This window comes from Zootoca vivipara, chromosome 15, assembly GCF_963506605.1.
Source record: "Zootoca vivipara chromosome 15, rZooViv1.1, whole genome shotgun sequence".
Taxonomy (NCBI): domain Eukaryota; kingdom Metazoa; phylum Chordata; class Lepidosauria; order Squamata; family Lacertidae; genus Zootoca; species Zootoca vivipara.
Genome location: NC_083290.1, coordinates 32,338,239 through 32,363,024, shown reverse-complemented (window position 1 = coordinate 32,363,024; position 24,786 = coordinate 32,338,239). Strand labels below are relative to the sequence as shown.

General features: G+C 41.8%; 1 protein-coding gene across 1 annotated transcript in view; it reads left to right on the top strand.

Moving 5' to 3' along the window:
- The first annotated feature begins 355 nt into the window (after positions 1 to 355).
- Positions 356 to 24,786, top strand: part of LOC118096798 (pulmonary surfactant-associated protein C-like) — a 31,440-nt gene continuing 7,009 nt past the window's right edge. The window contains exons 1-5 of the mRNA XM_035138985.2: positions 356 to 491; positions 1,623 to 1,698; positions 18,523 to 18,660; positions 19,546 to 19,662; positions 21,105 to 21,221. Coding sequence (XP_034994876.1) covers positions 1,675 to 1,698; positions 18,523 to 18,660; positions 19,546 to 19,662; positions 21,105 to 21,221 — 396 coding nt within the window. The 5' untranslated portion in view covers positions 356 to 491; positions 1,623 to 1,674. The remainder of the gene's footprint in view (positions 492 to 1,622; positions 1,699 to 18,522; positions 18,661 to 19,545; positions 19,663 to 21,104; positions 21,222 to 24,786) is intronic.

Sequence of the window (24,786 nt, the reverse complement as noted above, 5' to 3'; positions counted from 1 at the left end):
CGGTAGTGGCACCCGCCCTGTGGAACGCCCTCCCATCAGATGTCAAAGAGAAAAACAACTACCAGATTTTTTAGAAGACATCGGAAGGCAGCCCTGTTTAGGTTTATAGATCATTGTATTTTATTTTTCTGTTGGAAGCCGCCCAGAGTGGCTGGGGAAACCGAACCAGATGGGTGGAGTATAAATAATATATTATTATTATTATTATTATTATTATTATTATTATTATTATTATTCCGCATCTAATAGGGACACATTGGAACTCTCAATAGTTTTAGTTCCATGATACGATGTTGATACAAACCTGATCTTTGGTTATGCAAAGTTTATGGCCTTCCTCCGATTTTTTTTTTCTTTCAACTGCATCTAGCATGGCCTGATAACAGATCATAAGAGTGCTTACGGTCGACAGCAGTGTTCGCCAATTTGGTGCCCTCCAGATGTATTCAACTACAACTCCCACCAGCCCCTGCCAGCTCAGATCAGCGAAGGTTGGTCCACAGACTCTTAATGTCAATGCAAACACAAAGCTCATGCAATATGTTATGCACGCAAAGCTCACGGGGCAGGGGGTAGATTTGGAACTATTAATTCCAATTTTGATTCAGCCAGAGAAAAAGAACAGTCTTGAAATGGCTGGAAAAGATTGTTATTTAATCTCTGGATGGCCACGTGAGCATGTCTGGAAGTAAGCTGGTCTGGTGCCAGCATCTCCCCAAGAATTCCAGGTACTGACACTGAAAATGTCCAGCAGGTATTATGTAGACTGCACCTCCCCTCCCCCCCCCACTCTGGCTTTCCTAGCTGAAGTGGTTGGTGCACACACCTTCATGCAGTTCTCACAAGCCATAGATTCCATAAGAACTTGCCCAGGCTACTTTGCAATACTTTGTTTCCTTCATTGTGTTCACACTAGACGTCAGCACTCAAGTTGTGTTACTCATCTATCTATACCTGTTGTAAAATGCACTCTGTTGAAAGATGAAGGTATTTAAATGTTACATTTTAGATGCTAGAAGAGAGATACATCTTGTTAATGTCTAATGGTGAATTAATTAAGATGAATTAATGTGAAGAAAACCCCATAATCAAGAACCAGAATACAGAGGATGCTGAACTACTGTTGCGTTTATTCAGAAAATTCAGGGGTTTCCAGCTGAGGTGAATGGAAGGACATCTGTAGATTGGCAGGACATCTAGAATTTAGCTTTTGTCTTCTTTCACATGATCTGGCGGCATTTTTGAGGATGCCAAAATATTTCTAGCCTTGGCATTGGACCGGGTGGTCACCTTTTTGCACTGTGGAAGAAAGAGATAATTTTTCTAGTGGATCGAAGGAGAAGGAGAAGAAGAATTCTTATACCCCCTCTCCTTCCTCTCCCAGAAAAGGTGCAGCATTAGGAACACGTTAAAAGCACTGTACACAATATCCTTCAGGAGCAACTCAAGGTGATGTGAGTTGGGGACATTGCATTTTAGTAGAACCTCTGAGCCAGTATGTAGATGACACCTGAAGGGCTAGACTGGTGTTTGGATGCAGTGATAGACTACATGTGGGCCAACAAATGGAAACTGGATTCAAGAAAAACAGAGGTGTTCTGTTTCCCTTTTTTTTATCCCAGGAGGTATGAAGACACCTTGTTCTGAACAGGTTTGCAATCTGCTCTGAAGGAGATGACCCATAGCTTGGGAGTAAAGGTAAAGGCTGGATAAATCCTTGTCACCACAGGCCCAACTGTTTTCTGTGCTGAGTGTCTTTTACCAGCGCTGTCTGCTTTGCTAGCTAATAGCGTGAGATTTCCAACGCCATTATTAAAACTTTTTCTAATACTGAATTTTTAATTTTGATAATCCACCCTGGTACTGTACACTGAAGGGCAGGTAAGAAATCAAATTATCAATTAAAACAACCACTTTCACCACGGGGGTTTCAGGAGCATGGAAAATGTCCCTGAGGGGAGAATGAACAGCCTGGTGAACAGACCCTGCCCAGCTCCACGGCTGGTCTCCCCCCTGCAGATCTCAAAATGTAGGTTGCCTCACACTAGGGAGGGTATTGCTTCAAGTACTTGGGGGCCTAAGAAATCCTGGGCTTTGCACCGTAACGCCAACACCATCATCAATCAGGTCCTGTAAGTCAATGGCTGCTAATGCAGTGCATTCGAGTTTGACATACTGTGATGTGTTCTTGCTGTTTTATACATATCCTAAGTCACGAAATTAAAAGACGCCTGCTTCTTGGGAGAAAAGCAATGACAAACCTAGACAGCATCTTAAAAAGCAGAGACATCACTTTGCCGACAAAGGTCCGTATAGTTAAAGCTATGGTTTTCCCAGTAGTGATGTATGGAAGTGAGAGCTGGACCATAAAGAAGGCTGATCGCCGAAGAATTGATGCTTTTGAATTATGGTGCTGGAGGAGACTCTTGAGAGTCCCATGGACTGCAAGAAGATCAAACCTATCCATTCTTAAGGAAATCAGCCCTGAGTGCTCCCTGGAAGGACAGATCGTGAAGCTGAGGCTCCAATACTTTGGCCACCTCATGAGAAGAGAAGAATCCTTGGAAAAGACCCTGATGTTGGGAAAGATTGAGGGCACTAGGAGAAGGGGACGACAGAGGACAAGATGGTTGGACAGTGTTCTTGAAGCTACGAACATGAGTTTGACCAAACTGCGGGAGGCAGTGCAAGACAGGAGTGCCTGGCGTGCTATGGTCCATGGGGTCACGAAGAGTCGGACACGACTAAACGACTAAACAACAACAACAACAAAGTATAGGTGGTCTAAAATAATTATAGAATATGTAAAATATACCCAAAGAAATCATTTCAAACAATTTTGTTTGTTCCATTATGTTTAGGTTTTTAAGGGAGAGGTTGTTGCCTTCGTGCGTTTGTATGGAGGGGTTTGGAGAGGGAGATAATAATACTTGGATTGCTTTCATGTTTTGAAGGAAAGAGAAATCGTGTCCATCAGAGTTTCTCAAATTTTGAAATGTGCCCATTTGCACCAAGATGTTCACAGCTCCTATCCTAAAATAGCAAATTAGTTGTTCTTACCAAAGCGTTCGCATGCATAAACGCAAGCTCCTTGAGTCATAAAGTTATTATCATTGAGTATGCAGCCCACAGAAGGCAACTGGTCACACTTCATGGTTTCAATATTGAAGAAATAGTATCTATATGGTAATGCGCATCTTCCTAATTTCTTAGGGAGTTTGCATATATCAGGTAAAGAAGCTGGTGGATAAAAGGAAACAAAGGCAAACCTCATATAAACATAATAACAAAGTCTGAAAAGTAAGCCAAATGATTTTTGACCATAAGTCTTGTGCAGTGGCCTCGAATAAAATTTGCAATATGTATAATGTACCAGTTACGTTTGGGGTTTAAGGGGAGAGGATGTTGCCTTTGTGGGTTTGTATGGAGGGGTTTGGAGAGAGAGATAATACTCGGAGGCCTTTCATGTTATCAAGAAAATGGGACATGCACCCATCAGGGTTTCTCAAATTTTGAAATGTGCCCATTTGCCCCAAAATGTTCACAGCTCCTGCACTAAAATAGCAAGTTATTTGTTCTTACCAAAGCACCCACATTCCTGATAGCATTCAGCTTCCTTTTCAAAGTTATTTTCATTCCCTCCACAGCCACCATAAATAAACATATCACACTTCAGGGTTTCAGTATTGGAAAAAAAAACGTGGAAAGCTTGCTCTGCATCTTCCTACTTCCATAGGGAGTTTGCATTTATCAGGTAGAGAATCTGGTGGGTAAAAGCAAAGAAAGGCAAACATCATATAAACATTATATCAATGTCTGAAACACAGAAAGCAACGACATTGACCATGTGACTCCAATTTACAAATAAAAACAGTAATTAACGCACATTTCTACCAGATCTAAATTTATACAAATACCTTTTCACAAAGTTTCTCTTTGAGATCATATAAATCTCAGGACTTCCCCTCCATACCCTCTTCTTATTCTTTATATTAACTAAGTTCTTCTGCATATCCCATAGCTGCCAAGTCTCCCGTTTTCCCCGGGAAAACCCCTTTTTTACTTACCTTTTCCCGGTGGTCCCCCGTATCACTTCGTCTCCCGTTTTTCTCCGTTATTTTCTCCTGCCGGCGGCCATTTTTTTCTTTCCGATTTGCCCTTCTATGGGCACCAAAAATGGCCGCCGCCAGCTTCAAAAGCCGCATGTACGCATGTCCGGAAGTGCGGTGTTGGCGGCGGCCATTTTGGTGCCCATAGATGGGCAGAGCGTCACCGGAAGTTGCGTCGGAGCACTTCCTGACATGCGCGCAAGCGATTTTCGAAGCCGGCGGCAGCCATTTTGGGTGCCCATAGAAGGGCAAAGCGACACCGGAAGTTAAATCGACGCAACTTCCGGTGTCAAATGGCTGCCGGTCCTGGATTCTGCAGTCCGGAACTTGGAAGGTAAGGCATATCCATTCTTAAACTTTTTCAATTATGATTTCCTTTAGATTTCTCTAATTTTCTGCTAGTTGCAAGCATTTACTTAAAACCCTGGCAATGTATCAACCTGTTTACAGTATTTTTGCACATGAACAACAAACGATTCCCACTCTTTTTTAAACTTCTCATTGTCATAGTCTCTGAGATTTGCCATTAATTTTCCATTTCTGCATAGTCCATTAGCTTGATTTGCCATTCTTCTTCAGTCACTATCTTTTCTTCCTTCTATCTTTCGGCTAACAATATTCGGGCAGCTGTTGTAGCATAGATAAATATTTTCTTCTGTTCTTTAGGGAGTTCAGTTCCTATCAGTCCTACTGAAAAAGATTCAAGTTTTTTAACAAAAGTTATTTTAAACATTTTCTTCAGTTCATTATAGATCATTTCCCAGAAGCTGGTGGGTAAAAGGAAACAAAGGCAAGCCTCATATAAACATAATATCAAAGTCTGAAACTTAGCAATGACATAGACCACGTGACTCCAATTCCTGAAGATATCTAGGTATGCAATGAAGGAACTTCTAAATGGGGATCTAATGGTTCTGCTAACACACCAGAAACCCACTGGAGACTAGGTTGCTGTTGTGATTTCTCCATAGCCCTTCAAATGGATTTAGCATAACACCACTGAGATACATGGGAGGACAAAGGCTTCAGAGACCATCACCCTCAAATCCTACAAACCTATGGGAACATTCAAACTCAGATGGAAAGTATGAGATTGCTACTACTTTGGACTCAGTGAACCCCTGACAATAGTAATCCAGTGCAATTTGGTGATTCAGGTTTTGTCTGAATCAAGAAGGATGGGGCTGTGTCCACGTCTGAAAGCCCTATTTTAAGAATGAGATTGAAAACTGGAGAGTCATTAGGGAGAATAGAGGAACCAGGATTGTAAAGGGTCTGGAGAAAGTTGTAACAAGAATAGATAGTCTGGAGCTAGATGAAAGTTACTTCAAATGGAAAGTATGAGGTTGCTTCAATTTTGGGCTAAATGACCACTATCACCACCCCACAAAAACAAAAAACACTTCTCTTCCAGTGCTATAATTTGGTTATTCAGCATCTGGCTGAATGAAGGAGGATAGGGTTGTGTCCAGTTCTAGCTGAGAGATACTTTCCGGTTCTCAATAGTTTAGCATTGGACGTCAGCTGGTAAACTGAAATCCAAGACTTCTGGAAGAAACCAAGTTGTCTACTGAGTGACCAAAAACAACAACAAATTAAAACCACAGGTCCTGTATTGAGAAGAGCATGATTCCATAAAAGCTCTGTTCCAGTCCTTTGAGCAGACTGAGACAGATAACTGAGGGAAGCGGCAGAGCCAAGGATAAGTTTATTCTAAATCGGAGAGTTTCCCAGGTTGTGCCTCATGGGAGTCGTTGTGCCAAAACCAACATGGGCCAAACATCATGCCGCTCTCTGCCACTCTGGTGAGTACCACCTGCCAGGTATCTAGGCTGGCATAGTGAAACAACACCATATTCCTGAGGATGCCAGAAGTCAACACTAACCATGAACAAGACTCATATATCCACACCCTGAGCCATGACCCATTTGAGCTTAGTTGGCAAAGATTGCTGAAGAGAGAGATCAGACTATTCAAGGGTAGGTTTACTCCAAATCTGAGTGTTCCCAGAATGTTGCTTCCCTGGGATCATAGTATAAAGTTTAAAAGAGTGACTCACAGAACAACCAGAGTATCATTGGTCTACTATGGCCTTGGGCAGAGTGCTAGAATGTCAGCATCTTTATGAGAATTCCAGGTGTTGACACAGACCACAAGCAAGGACATACAAAGTTGTCATACTTGGCATAGATGCATTGAAATGAATTGTCATGTTTAACTTAGAATCATCTATTTGAATGGATCTACTCTGAGTAGAAATATGTTGGATACAACTCCACAGCTCTTCATTTTGAGCCACCATGGAGAATCCATTGAGCTCCTTTCAAAATCCAGGCTTCATTAAGGTCACATGATCACTCACTGGGCAAAGTCAGCCCTGGGAATCTTTGTAGGCACACAAGCTCCTACCTTGTCCCTCAAACTCCCATAGCATGATCAATATAATTGGGTGCATGTGTTGCTTACAAAAAAGCAAGTTCCACATCACTTGGGCCTTATGGAAGGGGGCAACCCTATGTAGAGAGGCAGGTTAAAGAATTGGAGAGAGATAGGGGGAGGTACAGCCATGATACACATAAGATTTAGAAATTGTAAGAGGAAAGAGAGCTCATACTTGTATCCGATGCAGAGACGCCCAGCAGCTCAGGCCAGGGCATGAAAAGGCCCACAATGAGAGACAGAAGGATGAAGGGACCACACTGCATGGCGACTCTTCAATGGGAATGTCCAGTACCAAGGGAAGGGATGCTATATTGTGTTCTTTAAGGAAATAGAGGCAGTCATCTGGGCATGAAAAATCAGGTTAGCAATATCTAGGGACAATCTGGATCTACTCTATTAATTACAAGGTAATTTTCTGTTCTCAATAAAGTATTCTTCTGCCTCAGCTCGGGACATGTTGGAGCTCTGAATTATATCCACAGAAGACCAAAACAGCCTGGAAGAATTTCAGTTCCGTGTCAGGGTATTGATATAAACCTGTTCTTTTGTCATGCAGCGCCCGTGCCCTTCTGTTCCTCTCTGGTGTGGGTGCTGCAGAGTAATGGGTAGATTAGGCAGGACAGGGTAAGATAGGAACAGAAATATAAATGTCCAGCTACTCTTATAAAGACCAACATATAAGTGCCTTGTACATTCAGCTTTTATTGCAGCAATAAAGTTTGGTTTATTCTCACGTCTCATATTTGGCTAAGCCAGTGGTTTTCAACCAGTGTGCTGTGGTACTATTTCAGACGGGGACGTGGGTGGCGCTGTGGTCTAAACCACTGAGCCTCTTGGGCTTGCCAATCGGAAGGTTGGTGGTTCGAATCCCCGTGACAGGGTGAGCTCCCGTTGTTCGGTCCCTGACCTGCCAACCTAGCAGTTCGAAAGCATGTCAAAGTGCAAGTAGATAAATAAGTATTCCACTCTGGCAGGAAGGTAAACGGCGTTTCCGTGTGCTGCTCTGGTTTCGGCAGAAGCGGCGTAGTCATGACCCGGAGAAACTATCTGTGGACAAACGCTGGCTCTCTTGGCCAGTAAAGCGAGATGAGTGCCACAACCGCAGAGTCATTCGCGACTGGATTTAACTGTCAAATTAGAATGGATTCCAAAACTAGATGAATACGCGGAATTAGATAGCATGTCAGAAAAAAATAAAAAATAAACCAAAACTGGTATTTATTTCAAAATGGGAAGTTTTAAAAATATATTTGAAAGATAATAATTGTAGTCTAAGGTCATTCGCAGTGTTCAAATAATTTCAGTAGCAGTATTAAGAATGTTGTAGAACATATGAATCAATCAAGGGATATTAAATTTGAACAAAACTAGTTATTCAATGACAATGAATAAATAATACAGAATCTGTAATAAGGAATAGAAGGGAAGTTTGGTCAATAGAAAAAGACCACTTTTATTTTATGTTTTGAAGGTTATTAGTTGATGTGTTGATTCTTTTCCTTTTTCTTCGGTGGTGATGGAAATTTATTTTCTTTTTCTGTATGGCGTGTTAATGTGAATGGTAACAATACAATCTAATAAAATAAAATAAAAATAAAAAACATACAAAAAACAAACACATTTGCTAGCATAATATGCTTTGTGAGACAGAGAGTAATACATCTAACAACAACAATTTATTTCTTATGCCCTGCCCATCTCACTGGGTTGTCTCAGCCACTCTGGGAGGCTTCCAACAAAAATATAGAGTGAAAGAGAAAACACACACACATCAAACATTAAAAGCTTCCCAAATCAGGGCTGCCTTCAAATGTCTACAAAAGGTTGTATAGTCGTTTAACTCCTTGACATCTGCCAGGAGGGTGGGTGCGACTACCGAAAAGTGGTGGATAATTATTTGAATTGCTTTTCTTATATACAGGCAAACCCCCACTTGTGTGTGTGCCTGTATATAGAGGTGTCCAATAAAATAGCTATCTACAGGAGTAGACAGATATGTGTGCAGAATCTCTTCTTCCGTGTGACAGCAAGAACGCAGAAAATGGAGGTCTGTAGCCTCTGGTGCGGCATCAAAATATGTAACCTTGTCGGTTTTGTATGCAGGTAGCAATTTCCATTTGTAAAGGCTGACGCTTTACAGTTCCACATGGAAGACTTCCTGGTTGCACTCAGCATCATAAACATATGCTTATCAGTTGTGTATACAGGTAGATTTTCCCAATAATTAGGTCTGTAAAAGCTGCTAAACTGGCCATCTGATAAGATAACCATTGTAACTTCTTCTTGTTTCCCAGTATTGTAGCTGATATGCGTATTGAGAGGGAGCAAGGGAAAACAACGACATGGTTGCAGTCTTCCTGACACATGGGCAGGGTCTGCCAAGGGCTGAAACAGGTGTGATGCAAACCCTGCGCAGGTGCACCAACTCTAGGGGCCAGGTGTGTCTCTGGCCCCTTCGATCTTTGTGGGAAAGGGGCTGGGCCTGCTTTTTTATCATTATTATTATTATTATTTTAAAAAATGTATTTATACTTTTCAGGTTTATACATTTCATTAGTTTTACAATCATTTGAACATTTCAAAGCTTGACTTCCTTCCCCCTCTCTCTGCAGCTTAAATTTATTTTTTAATACCTTCTGCATATCCAAATTCATTTAAGTTGCTCATTTCATTATCTACTTTGAATATATGCTCTTATGGAACTGCAGATTATTACAATGATCCTGCCAATGTTTTTATCCGTTTGCAATTTATCTGTAAATCTATATAAATAAATACAAATGTAAATGTTCGTTTGTTCAAAATCTTAAATCTTTGAAAGTTGCACTCGAATACGCACGTGTTTTTATATACCTATATTATACAGATGTCACACTTGTGACAGGTAAAAACATGCTTTTTTGAAAAACAGCGCCACCTGTTGGATGTCAAAGCAACACACACTATACTAAATATTTTACTCCCAGGATGCCTTGGGGTGTTGGGTGGCGTCCTTCCGGTACGAGCGGGCAGAGGCTGCTGGGAGCGGCTGGCCGGCGGTTCCCTCTGGGAGGGCAGGGGCCAGACCCTGCCGCTTTGCCGCCTCGCCTCTCCCCGTCGTCCTCTCTATGTCCACCTTGGAGAAGCAGCTGCAGCTGGGCCGCCTGCCCCCTCGCCCGCTGGGGGAAGCGGCCAGGCCCTCCCCAAGATGCTCATGGGGTATGTGAGGGAGAGGGGGGGTCGGGGTGGCAGGTGACGTCACTCGGTAGGAAGATGGTGTCACCCAGCAGGGGGACCAGAGAGAGGGGTGTTGTGACATAATGTGGCTGGGGTGGGGGGACAGGGGCGTTGAGTGGAGGAGGGGAGTGGATTTGGGGAAAATATATAGGGTGGGGCGAGGTTTCCCCACGGTTTATTTTTGGGGTGGGTTGGGTGGGTGGATTTTCCAGAACACGCGTGGGTGAGGTAGTCTGAAAAATGAAGGGGGACTCTGAAGGTGGGGGTGGGAGGGGGCACTCTATGCTTTCAATGGAAGCCTGGTGTGTGTGTCTTCTCTAATAACAAAGCTCAGGGCCAATCTTTGGAATTGTACGCTTTACATCTAGACACGATTACTTCTCGCATTGACAATTCTATGTTGCATGTTCTAGAGTTGGCAAACCAGACAATATCTATATCTCCACAGCCAATGGAACAACAAAAAATATTGCATACCCACAACCATTGTGAAATTAAACATACTGTATTTTCCTGCGTATAAGACTACTTTTTAACCCAGGAAAATCTTCTCAAAGGTTGGGGGTCGTCTTATACGCCGGGCCGTCTTATACGAAGCCGCAGAAGCGATTTCTGGCACTGCGGACATTTTGGAAATGGGCAGTGCAGCGCTGGAAATCGCTTCTGTGCATGTCCAAACGCGATTTTTGGCTTCCGGACATGCGCAGAAACTATTTTTGGCGGTGCTGATATTTTGGATATGGGCAGCGCAGGCATGTTCGGCCCACAAACGATCGTAGGAAGAGGGGTAGTCTTATACGGCGAGTATATCCCAAACTCTATATTTTAACTGGAGAAGTTGGGGTCTTCTTATATGCCCAGTCGTCTTATGCGCCGGAAAATATGGTATTAGAAACGTGCGCTTTCTCTTTTCTTTCTTTTCCATTTAACAGACTGAGCCACAGCAACCCGTGGCCGGGTACAGCTAGTATTCAATAAACCATTTCCATTCTTTTATTTAAAAAAAGCTTGTTATCTTGATTTCTTCCATTTTGCCATTTCTGCATCAGTTTTTGTATCCATTTTTCCTTTGCTGGGACTTCTGCTTCTTTCCACTTTTGGGCAAGCAGCATTCTTGCTGCTGTAGTAGCATACAGAAATAAATTTATGTACAATTTAGGTAGTTCTGTTCCTATAATTCCCAATGTTCTCGCTCAGCTGTTAAAAATGTGAAAATTCTAGTTTTTGTGGGAGGGGGGGTTCCTGTGCTCTCTAAAGCTCTCTCCATGGTATACTGCTCAAATAGAAAGTCCCCCTTCAGCTAAAGGAAGGTCAAATGCCAGGTCAAATGCAATTACTAGTGATCATATTTCCCATAATCGAGTTTGTCAGGAACCTTTAGCCTCATCCTGCCCATAGATCTTCCTATAAAAGTGAACTGTCTATGGTAGTTTTCATCTGACATTGCAGCAGAGATGGACTCCAAAGTCGGCTGTCAGGTCAACATGTCATCAGAACCCATAGTAAGTACTGACACAGAATGCCAAGTATGGTCTGCCATATTAGGCAGGATGAGGCACCAGCTTCAGGTTGCAGTTGATGGAGGATGAGGGGTAGCCATGAAGGTGACAGAGCTGTGTGTCCTGTGTAAAAAGGTAAAGGCAAAAGGTAAAAGGTAAAGGACCCCTGGATGGTTAAGTCCAGTCAAAGGGGACTATGGGATTGTGGCGCTCATCTCGCTTTCAGGCCAAGGGAGCCAGCGTTTGTCCACAGACAGCTTTCCGGGTCATGTGGCCAGCATGAGTAAACCGCTTCTGGTGCAATGGAACACCAGAGTGCACAGAAATGCTGATTATCTTCCCGCCACAGCGGTAGCCTAACTATTTATCTACTTGCACTAGTATGTTTTCAAACTGCTAGGTTGGCAGAAGCTGGGACAGAGGAACAGGATCTCACTCCCTCGTGGGGATTCAATCTGCCAACCCTCAGATCAGCAAGCCCAAGAGGCTCAGTGGTTTAGATCACTGTGCCACCCGCGTCCTACGTAGCCTGGTCTGCACCCTCTTAAACTAGCTTGCTTCCCTGAAGAGCACAGGAGAAAGCTCAGTGGTTGGGCACATTTTTTGCATGCAAAGGGTCCTGGGGTCAATTCCCATATGTCCCCAGTTAGGGCTGGGGGAAAATCCTGCCTGAAAACATGAAAAGCCACTGCTAGTCTCAATCTCCAAGACTGCAAAAGGAGCTCTGGCGTATCCTATGGCCCCTTGGGCACAATCCCATGGGCCATAGAATTGCAGCTAAAATTACTCACCAATTATCCCAAAATATTAAGTTTTAATTGTGTGCAAGGCACAATCCTGCAAATCCTACCATTCTAAGGTAGGCACAGAAATTAAAACAATGATTTCTGCCTTCTCTAGTCTTGTTACCTGATTCGTATTTCAAGAAAGGGTTCTTTTTTTTAGTATTAAAATATAACCTTCCTCATGAAAAGCCTTTCCTTGAAATAAGGAGCTCCCATGGCTGTCCTGCTTAAACTGTATGAAGAACTTTGGGGGTGTCTGGAAAAAAGATTGCGGTTCATGAACTGAGAAGCGGATGATAATTGAGCTGATACCGTTTAATCGGTATCCAAAGGAGGTTTGAAAGGGCTGAAAGTCCGAAAATTACTTCAAAGTGGAAAGGATTTGGAGGCAGTCTTCAAAACTCCATTGAGACGAACAATTTTCTCATCTTTTTATATGCTGAGGTCTGTAAAAGAACCTTAAGGGAGAAGCGTGAACTCTCCTTTCCTTTGCCTCGTTTTGTTGACTTAAAAGAACTCTCCTTGGACTCTGCTTGTCTGCCTCTGGTGTGAGGTCCACTGTTTGCTTCTTAGACGGCGGGCTTGGGACTTTGCAAAATAAAAAGAAGAACTGCTCACAGAGGATGGTAACAAAGTTACGGTAATAGAAAGAACTAATTGCGTTAAAGGGGTCTGTGCGCTGAAAGAGACTGTGTGCTAAGAGAAAGGGGAAGGAAACAGAGATACAGAGAAGGAAGACTGAGAAGAAGGACGATAGAAAGAGACCTGGAAAAGAAACAAATTATTGCAAGGAAAAGTGACTAGGGGGGGGAAACATTTGTTTCATTTGTATCAATGACATTATATGTAATAACTGTATCTTTACAGAGTGCTGGGCAACAAAGTTAGAATAGTGTTATATGGTAGAGTTATATGGTTTCTTAAAACTCTGCTTCGGGCAATAACTCTAATAAGAGTAACAAAAAAAAGACAAGAACTAATTGGTCAAGGCAGAGGAAATAAGAGCAGGTGTGTATAATAGAAAGAGGGAAGTGACCCCTGGTGGCAACAGGAATAACTACACCTAAATTTTAAAACCTCTCCTTCCTGGAAAGCACACAGGAAGATAGTTAAAAAACTAAGATGAGAGGCGCAAAAGCAGTAACCCCTGGAGAAAGAAGGGGATCTAAGCAGGAGGAGGGCAAAGAAGTCAAGGATTGGGAAGGGCTTTTAGGAGAGATTAAAAAAGAAATTAGACAAAGTGAGCAGAATATAGAAAAGAGATTAGGGGAGATGCAAAGCTCTATTGATCAAAAGTTTGAACAGGTAGTGGAGGAAATGTCTCAACAGATTAAAGACCTATCAGTGAAGACAAAGACAGTGGAAGAGACCACTAAAAAAGTTCAAAAAGAGGTAAGAGAAAATAAGAAAGAAACAGAGTGGGTAAAAGGAGAAATAGAAAAACTAGATAAGATAAAGGAAGATATCCTGGACAATTTAGCCTTGTTGGAACAAAGACAGAAACAAATGAATCTAAAATTTAGGGGGATAAAGGAAGAAGCAAATGAGAATATTAGAGAGAAGTTGTGTGTAGAAATTGCTAATTGGATGGGCTTAAATAAAGATGAAGTAGAGGCAAAAATTCTGAATGCATTCAGAATCAAAGTGAAGTCCCCTAAAGTGAAGGCCAAGAAGTTGCCGGGGGATTGTTTGGTAATGTTTAACTCTATGGATCTAAGAAATGCCATCCTAAGTCAGAGCTTTGTAAAAAAAATTGGTTATAGATGGGAAAGAGATTATTGTGTTTAAAGAGATCCCAAGCAAAATCCTTCGAAAGAGAGAAAAATATCGTGAAATTGTTGGAGTTCTAAGGAAAAATGATATCAGCTTCAGGTGGGAAATTTTAGAAGGGATCTCATTTTACTTTAAAGGAAAGAGGTTTACACCTAAAAGCTCCCTTGACATAGAAAAATTTAGAAGGAAATACAAGGACGTGTTAGGATGGGTAAGAAAGGAGGAAGAAGGGGCAATTGGAGGAGAGGAAGAGGATGCAGGGGAAAAGAGTGGAGAGGAAGTACCAGAGGACGAGGACATAGATAGAGAATTAGAAATAGAAGATAATAAGGATAAGGAAAATGAAGTGTAATAACCAAACGAAAAAGAAGAAAAATAAATATAATATTGATACTAATTGAATAAAAAATATGGCATTGAAAATACAGTCTTGGAACGTTAATGGTTTGAATAGTAAAAGTAAAAGGAATAAATTTGAATATGTATTAGGAAAACAAAAACTAGATATTATTTGTTTACAGGAAGTTCACATTTCAAAAAAACATAGAAGAATTCTTGTTAATAAGAAATTAGGCTTAGATTTTGCAACATTGGATGTGAAAAAAAAGAGAGGTGTTGTCTTATATATAAAGGAGAAATATGAACCCAGTTTGATTTACAAGGATGATGAGGGAAGAGTTATAGCTGTTCAAGTAACAGTGCTAGGAGAGAAAATTTTGATTATAGGAGTCTATGCTCCCAATCAAAGGAAAGCAGAATTTTACAAAAAAATGGAGAAAAACCTACAAGAGTATTTGGACCAAAAAATAATTCTGATGGGTGACTGTAACGGTGTGGTGTCCCCAGAATTGGACAGAACTGCCAGGGGTAAAGATATGTTTGAGGGGAAGTTACCCAAAAGTTTTTTTAGGATGGTAGAAAACATGGATCTGATTGACATCTGGAGGTACAAACACCCTAATGTAAAAGAATTTACTTATTACTCCAATCCAAATCAGAGTGCAGGGAGAATAGACCACATATGGGTGTCAAAAGAATTGATATCAAAAATATATAAAGTAGAAATTCAGCCAAGAACCCTCTCCGACCATAATCCTATATATCTAGAACTAAAAAGAGAAGAGATATCATATAGATGGAGAATGAACGAAAGTTTATTTAATGATCAAACTGTGGTGGAGAAGGCGAGAGAAATGATAAGACAATACCTTGAGTTAAATTTAGACAAAGGAACAGATTTGAACATTGTTTGGGATGCGGGTAAAGCTGTCGCAAGGGGTTTCCTAATTCAGCAAAGCAGTATTAAGAAAAGGGAAAGAGAAAAGAAAAAATTAGAAATACTGCAACAGTTGAAAGAAAATGAAAAAATGCTAGCTGGTAAGCCGGGAGACTCTCAGATAAAACAAAACATTGTAACACTGCAAACACAATACTCAGTGCTTGTAGGTCAAGAGCTTGAGTGGAAACTGAAATGGATAAAGCAAAGAAACTTCGAATATGCTAATAAGAGTGGTAAACTTCTAGCCTGGCAACTTAAAAAACAACAGAAATACAATACTGTGAATAAAATAATGAAATGTGGTAAGATCACTGAAAACCCCAAAGAAATTAGAAAAGAATTTCAGAAGTTTTACAAAGATTTATATCAAAAGGGTAAAGAGGCGGAGAAGGATATAGAAAAGTATCTAAAATCTCATATGTTGGGGAAAATATCTGAAGGTCAAAGGCAATATCTAAATGAACCTATTGAAATGAAAGAACTACTTGAAGCAATTGTAAGGCTAAAGGTGGGAAAGGCCCCAGGGCCTGACGGCCTTTCAGCGAAATTTTATAAAGAATTGTCAGAACAATTAACCCCGACTTTGTTGAAATTAATGAACGATATTCTTAGAAGGGGGGAGATCCCGAACTCTTGGAAAAGTGCCTTCATTACATTGATCCCAAAAGGAGATACTGATTTGATGAATGTTAAAAACTATCGCCCTATTTCGCTGCTTAACACGGACTATAAGATTTACGCAGACATTTTGGCAAACAGGTGGGAAAAGGTATTGAATGAAACTATACATAAAGATCAATCAGGATTTCTGCCTGGGCGCCAAATGAGAAATAATGTAAGAACCGTGATTGATGTAATTGAATATTTAGATAGAAGAATTGATATACAAGCTGCCTTAATTTTTGTCGACGCTGAGAAGGCGTTCGACAATATCTCATGGAAATTTATGGAAAAAATTCTGGAGGCAATGGGTGTGGGAGAAATTTTTTTGAAAGGGGTCAGAGCTATCTACAAAGAACAAAAAGCTAAATTGATAGTAAATGGAGTGTTAAGCGAGGAATTGAGCATTGGTAAGGGCACTCGACAAGGTTGCCCCTTGTCACCTTTGTTATTCATTTCAGTATTGGAAGTGTTATTGAAAAATATAAGGGAAAACAAGAGTATACAAGGAATAAAAGTAGGGCGGAAGGAATTTAAACAAAAGGCTTTTGCCGACGACCTTGTTCTGATGTTGGCGGACCCACAAGATAGTATGAAAGAGGTTCTGAAAGAGTTAAACGAATTTGGCAATCTCGCGGGCTTCAAACTGAACACTACAAAAACGAAAATGTTGGTTAAAAATCTAAGCAAAAAAGAGGTGGAGAGATTACAGAATAATTATGGTATTATGGCAGCAAAAAAGGTTAAGCTGGCAAAAATCTATAAAATAAAGGACAAAAGGTGTTGGAAGTGCAAGCAGGAAATGGGTAATTTTTACCACATGTGGTGGCAATGTAAAAAAGTGAGACCGTACTGGGAAATAATATATAATGAGATCAAAAAAATGTTACAGTACACATTCCCCCTAAAAAGCCAGAACTGTTTCTATTATGTTTAATAGGGAATGAAATTAAAAAAGAGGATGTAAAAATATTTATGTATGCCACCACTGCTGCTAGAATCCTACTTGCACAAAGATGGAAAACAACAGAAATACCATCAGTAGAAGAGTGGAGAGGAAAGATGACGGAATATATAGAATTAGCCAGGTTGACCGGAAGGTTAAGAGAGCAAAAAGATCAAAAGACCTACAAGGAGTGGAGTAAATTCTGGGAATATCTTAGAAGGCATTGTAATATGGTAAAATCACTTACAGGATTGACATAATATCTACAGCTGTTAAAATATGGTCTGATTAGAAGACTGGATTATGTATGATGATATAATGTGTAAAGAAGGTAAAAAAGCGGATAATCAAGATTCTGACCAAATAAAACCAAAACGATGTAAAGGGGAAGTCAAGTTCGGCAGAACGGTTTTAAGAGAAGGTGCAATTAGTTGGTGTATTCACGAGATTGGTTTATAATTTTGTGTTTGTATTGTGTTGATTTATACTGATGTAAGGAAAAAAATAATAAAAATCAATTTAAAAAAAAATGAAAAGAAAGCGAGTGTCATGCAAAAGTGTAAGGCTGTGCCACACACTGGGTGAAGTGCCTTCCTATGTCGGCTGATCATTGGCCACAGCAGCGGCTAAGCTACTGATCATCCTTTGAAATTCCTCGCAGTGTCCAAGGGAGAATCACTCTGACAGATTATAGGAAATTTAAACATTGGCCTGCAGACCAGCCACTCATTCCATAGGGTGAGGTGCAGGGCCAGCGTTGGTGCCGATGAACCCTGCCAGTCTAGTTTTGGATGAGAAGGAGGTCATGTAGTCAACTGACTTTTGTTGATGGTATTTGAGATTCAGAGGTATACGTCCTCTCAATGTGGGGTTTCCATCGGGATATCATCATATTACCATTTCATAAAGTGTTTTGGGGTGCTCAAAGTGTCTCACATACATTGGGTTGTATCCAGTGCTGATCCCACTCCAAGTAGATCCCTTGAAACTAATGAACATGACTAACTTAGGTTCATTAATTTCAATGGATCCAATCTGAGAAGAATTTAGCAGGATACAACCTATTATCTCTGCAATCCTTAGACCAAGGGTGGGGAACCTGTGACTCTCCAGATGTTGTTGGATTCCAGCTCCCATCAGCCCCAGTCATCATAGACAAGGGTCAAGGTGGGTGGGAAATGTAGTCCAACAATATGTGGAGGGACACAGGTTCCCTATTCCCTGGTCTATTGGGTTATTTGGGACTTTGTTTAGTTTAGGATTTAAGTGCACAAATTGCCAGATACCAGCCCAAAGTTCTAAATACCAGGTCCTCCAACTAAAAGATCTCTAGCAGCATAAGTGGAGAAAATCTTTGCCCTTGCACACAGGGACACGGTGGAAGGAATAGTATGATTCCTCCCTCCACAAGTTATTTGAAGGTGGAAATAGTAACACCAGAATTAAGTCTCTCTTTAATAAATGCTTACATCATTGTTAAGGAATTTAATTGGACCTCAGTAATGTACACAGAGACAGGAGGAATTATGGGAACAGACAACTTCCCTTCTCTATGATTGCTAATTCGGCATTTATTTAGTGATTAAAAATTTAATCCATCACTGCTACACACATATTAATCATCTGGAAAGTGCTGGTGTGTTTATTAAATGCATGAGGTGGGGAGCAGGATCACACCCTCTCGCCATGTCTCCTTTATTTTGATATGACTCTGTAGCACCAGCTAAAATGCTTCAGATTTGTGCTTTGAGATCAACCATGCAAAGTACCACAGAAAATGCATTTCCCTGTTGAAACTTGTCTCCTTTGTAGATAATTAAAACCATTAGTAGTACAGGAGATGGCGAAGTGGTTGAGCAAACTGTGATGGTGAACAAACAGGAAAGTGTTGCTGCCTTTCATATCCAGAGCAATGCAACCTCAGCAACTGTTGTCTACGACTATAAACACGTAAGTGTCAAATATATTCTAGGTGGTGGACATCAAAACGTTCTAAGACATTTTACCATCTCAGGTGGTTGAACTGAATAGTCTTGGAGTTCTGTCCCTACAGGATCTTCTGTCACATTACACTGGAACCCATGGTGCCTTTCTTAATTCACAGCCCAGTACACATGGGGCACTAAAGCTTGGTTTAGCAGTATGTAGATGAGCTTCTATGCGTCCAAACAAAGCTTTGAGCTCACGTGCTGCCTCCTCCATTTTCCTCCTCCCAGGAGGAGGACTTCTGCTGAGTTTAGTTTTGCTTTCAAAGAATTGTGGCTTGGTGTTACCGGTAATTTAGGGTTGCCATATTTCTAGAAGTAAAATTCAGGACACAAAAGTTATTTTTTATGGAAAGTTAATTACCCAGGTGGCGCTGTGGGTTAAACCACTGAGCCTAGGGCTTGCTGATCAGAAGGTTGGCGGTTCAAATCCCTGTGACGGGGTGAGCTCCTGCCAACCTAGCAGTTCGAAAGCACATCAAAATGCAAGTAGATAAATGGGAACCGCTACAGCGGGAAGGTAAACGGTGTTTCCGTGTGCTGCTCTGGTTCGCCAGAAGTGGCTTTGTCATGCTGGCCACATGACCTGGAAGCTGTACGCTGGCTCCCTCAGCCAATAATATGAGATGAGTGCCACAACCCCAGAGTCAGTCACGACTGGACCTAATGGTCAGGGGTCCCTTTACCTTTAATTACAAACTGGAGGTTGTGATTTCCTAATCATCTCTAGCAAGGAACTTGCCTCCCACCCACCCACCCTGTGTTTAAAGCACAGCCCCAGCTGCACACTTGGAGGAGGGCATTCCTTAATTTATCCCAAAATCTTCTCTGCTTCCTGCTTTGTTCCTAGCGTCTGATCGGCTTCCGAATTCAGGACAGAAAACAGTGCTCAGTGGTGGCAATGGATTCAGTTGATGTGCCCAGCCTACATGAAATCACCCAAGGAATAGAGCACTTCGATGAACAAGTAAGAAGCTATGGGGCATGGAGAATCTCTCCCCAACACTTATTAAGTAATATTGTAATGCAGTTGAAAGAATGTGGTAGCAGAGAGCACAATCTTTCCATTTTTTCCTTATATTTCATGTAGATTGTGATGTGTACCATAAACCTTAACTGACTGCTTCAGTAGAGCAGCTAGGATTAGACCAGGCATAGGCAAACTCGGCCCTCCAGATGTTTTGGGACTACAACTCCCATCATCCCTAGCTACCAGGACCAGTAGTCAGGGATGATGGGAGTTGTAGTCCTAAAACATCTGGAGGGATGTGTTTGCCTATGCCTGGATTAGACCTTGAGCCAGAAGCCCATACCCTCCAAAATTTCTGCAGTGAAAATCAGGATATCCTATTCCATAATAATTATTATTTTATCATTTATACCCCACCCATCTGCTACTCTGGCACTCTGGGCAGGTTCCAACATATATACAGTAAAGCTATAATGAAACACTAAACATTTTTTTAAAACTTCTCTATACAGGGCTGCCTTTAGATGTCTCCTAAGTGTTGTATAGTAGTTACTTATCTCCTTGGCTCAGGGATCGCATAACTTCATACCCTTCAACATTTCTCCAATGAAAATATGGATGTCCTAAGGACAAAGCAGGACATTCTGGGATCAGAACTGGGATGGCTTCTGTAACTCCAGGACTGGCCCTGAAAAATAGGGACATTTGGAGGGTCTGGAAGCCCAGAGAGTGGAAGATAATGGGGGCAGCAGCAAACAGGCCTCCCATCATCAGCTCTCTTCCTGGCACTGTTCGCTACAGCATCCTTCCTTTCTTCCTATTTTAAAAAGCACTGTATTGTCAGGAGATGGCCTGGTAGGCATGGACATAATTGCAGATCCTCATTTGTGTGTGTGTGTGTGTGTGTGTGTGTGTGTGTGTGTGTGTATACACACACACACACACACACACACACACACACACACACATATATTTACAACAATGAAACGTTGCTAAATGTACCTTTAAGCATCAGGCCAGGAGAAGCGAACCCCATTTTATTCCCGTGCTAGTGCTGGTGCTATAATTTAAGGGAGTTGAAATTATGAAACTGCAGGTGCTTAAAGTATTGTATTTTTTTATTTATTTTTTTAAAAAAACCTCAGATTTGTTTGCGGGGTTTTTTGCACTAATGTTTTAGGAATGTAGAAGAAGTTGTAAAGCTGGAATAGCAAGCGTTGGTTGGCGGGAGGAGAAGAGAAATGTTAATTGTATGCTTCACAAAATAAATTACTGTCTAAACCGCAGGTGGGGGGATAAGACCACTAAATCCAAGGTCTAAAATTAGCTGCACCACTGTGAGCCTTCCTCAAAACCAAGGAACCAAAGCATTGACACCTTGACATCTAAGTGGAAATCTGCATTACCCATATACTAAATTTCACCTTGCTTCCTACAAGGGCTCAGGAGAGGACCATGTGTCCTACAGCTTCAAGCAAGGAGAACTGGCAGATCGCACAATTCTAGGAACCACAGTGAATATCCTCTGCAGTGATGTCCCTGTATACTGGGCTGAGGTAAAATACTGCCATTTTTTTGGATTATACATTCACTGAAAAGATCAAGTTATAATGATTAACGGCATAGTGCCATCCCCCCAGTAAGTAAGAAAAGAAAAAGTCAGAGGAACCCAAGTGACAATGAAATAATATCAAAAGTAAGGATTATTTCAGTGTGAACTATATGTAAGCACTAGTGGTTTTCAGCCCGTTCAATAACGGGCGCTAGAATCCTGGGGTTCGGAGAAGCGCTTGCGCAGCGCTTCTCCGAACCCTGGGACCTGTCCTTGCTGTCGGCGGCAGGGGGACAGGAACGGAGGAGGAGAAAGCGCTGCTTTTTCCTTCTCCGTTCCTCTCCCGCAGCCGCCGACAGGAAGCAGATATCCCAGGGTTCGGAGAAGCGCTTGCGCAGCGCTTCTCCGAACCCTGGGACCCGTCCTTGCTGTCGGCGGCAGGGGGACAGGAACGGAGGAGGAGAAAGCGCTGCTTTTTCCTTCTCCGTTCCTCTCCCGCAGCCGCCGACAGGAAGCAGATATCCCAGGGTTCGGAGAAGCGCTTGCGCAGCGCTTCTCCGAACCCTGGGACCTGTCCTTGCTGTCGGCGGCAGGGGGACAGGAACGGAGGAGGAGAAAGCGGCGCTTTCTCCTCCTTCCTTCCTCTCCCCCAGCCGCCGACAGGAAGGACGCGCGCACTCTCCTCCCCCCGCCTCCTCCAACCGCCGCTCCTCACGGCCAGGGAGGGTTGTGAGGAGGCCTTCGCCGGCCTCCACCCCGGCGGGAGCGGCGGTTGGAGGAGGCAGAGTGGGGGGAGAGTGCGCGCGCGCAGTCTCTGCTGTCCAATCCCTGTATCCCTGGGGCACATGCGCAGTGACCCAGGGACACACGGGACATCTGGACGCAGGGACATGTAGGCATATGTGTAAAAAAAATTTATCATTAATTTGTTAATTTATTTTTAATCATATATGAACAGGTAAGAAGAGATGGGGCGTAGGGGAAAATAAATTAGGCTAAAATAAAGAATTAAATAAAGAATCTGCCCTTTTGTGACACCCAAAACTTCATTCTAACTGATGGTAGGACTAGCTCTCCCCCCGACTCCATAGGAGAGGCCTATTGGCATCTGGTCCTGCTTTTGGGTTTCCAAGAAGCATCTAGTTGGCTACTGTAAAAAACAACAACAGTGTTGTAAAAATTTTGCAGAGCTACACGGCCCTAGAATTAAGTGGATCCTTGACCCAGGAAGAGTCCAGGTATCCTGGCAAGCAGACAAAGTTTAAGCGTCTCCTGCCCACCAAATAACAGAGACCAAACCAGGACGTGCGAAGCAAGGCACTTTTATTTTTGCTGTTGCAACAGGGTCCTTCCTCTCACACAGGAGAACAAGGAAGGAACCCCAAACAAAGACGTCTTGCCCTTAAAAAGAGATTTGAAATTGGTTTCAGCCCACCCCCCAGAAGCATCATCCATATGTCACAGAAGGGGTGTAGCCCAAGACCCCTCTCCCTAGATTCATCATAGGTACATCATGAAAGGGGAGGTCTGGTGGCAGTAATCTGAGCAGTCTGGACCCTGCCCCCTGCCCCCCAAAACCTAATCAACAAAATTGAGAGATATTTACATTTCCCTGTTTCCCAGCCAAGTTAATCACACCCTTTTGTCTGGCACTCAGGTATCAGGATGCCAGGGATTATCACTTTAATTCCTGAGACAATGAGAAGGTTCCCCCCACCCCACTTCTTCCTTGCAGAGGAACACCTGGTCAGAGAGAGAGAGTCAAAATGGTGTCAGTCAGGCCTGTTTTCCTGTGCTGCTTCAGACATGTTTCTGTACATTCATGTACATGTTTTATGAACCATTATTATATATATATAGATATGACCTCAAAATTCTTATAACAATTCCCCATTTGGGGCTATAATTTTTCTTAAAAATTGTTGCCCCACAAAAGAATAACCAGATGTGTTGTTTTAGTACTTTGGGAGAAGCATTTCTCAAAAATGGTCTACGTATTTCATTTAACAGGATGGTCCACCAATATTGACTGGAAAGTGCAGTTTGTTTGTTTACCCTTTTGTGTGTTCTTCAGGTGTCAAAAGCTAGCTCTCCTCTGGTTGCACACCTCCATCGTGGCACAACAGCAACAATCCCTGGTGAATCCCCTTAGGGCTTTCATATTGACCATGTCGCCTGGCACCCCCCATAGCTGCCACAGGTTTGGACATGTCATGAGAGAGATGCCTTTGCCTTGGGCTTCCTATGGGCCTTTATTATAGGCTCTGGCCTTGCACTGTAGGGAGTTGCCCAGTTGCTCTTAAAGGAAGAAAGCTACTTGCACCTTGGATACACTTGCCCAATTAGAACTGACCCAATTAGAATTTATACAGCCCCATAAAACATGTCCAAATTAGTCAAATTTAACTCTAAAAGGGATCATTCCTGTTAAATCAAGACATAAATACCTTCATTTATCTGGTGTTTCATGGATCTTGGGGCTTATTCTTGGTAAAATGATTTAAAACAATCTAAAATTGTGTAAGAAGGCTGGCACACTGCAGAGTGCCAGGTGGGACAAGAAAACGTGGTCATAAGTTGATCTAATCTAAATACTGGACTATGCAATATCCTGATCCTTTAAAAGGCATACAATAATACAAAAAAAATCATTGGGACACTATACATTAAACATAAAAAACAATTAAACACAAAATTGGTTCACCCCCCCCCTCCTTGTGGAAATAACATACTGTCAGACATAGTTCAATGTTTCTGTCGAATATCACACAACATAAAACATAATCATATATCAGTTGTATGTCTTGAGGCCATCATGATCTTGAGACAATTCCGGCTGCTTTTAAATCCTAGGGCACAGAGTCTTGAGGTCAAGGAGAGAGAATGTCCTTGCAATTCACTTTCCCCCTTTGTCCCAAAGTCATTTGACACATTTCAGTATTCCTATATAACACATAATGCACAAAACCTTCAAATTATTAATTATACGCCATTTGTATATCTTGAGGATTCAGGTGAACTTGAGATAATTCTTGCTGCTTTTGCATGTATCTCCAACAAGGGGGTTTTCTTGTCTGCCTTCGAGTCACTGGGAGGAAGTTAACAGTACTTCTATAACAGCACTTCTAAACCTTGCTGAAACGTTATAGCTTTCTAGGTCCTCCTTCTTAGGTTGTGATCAAAGAGATAAAATGTCAATTTGATTTCCTGTAAAACATCCTTTTGAAAATAGGCCTGCAGGGGGTTGGGGCCTGAAGATATAATTAGTTAAAAAATAATAATGATAAATAGTCAAGAAAGGGGAGAATATTCTAGAAATTTCTTCTTGGGGAGCTGCAAATAATATAAGATCATAGTTATTTAATTACTGCTGTTATTGTCTACTCAGTCAGTTTAATTTACTTCACCTAGTTTGGCTGTGGAGGAAACAAAGGACAAAAAATTTGTTAATTAGGACACAATCGATAAGTTATTAACATTTTCCTTATGTGGTTCTGAATTCTCTTTGAGGTTCATGTATCTTGTTTGAAAGGGATTATTATTATTATTATTTACAGGAAAGAATGAGT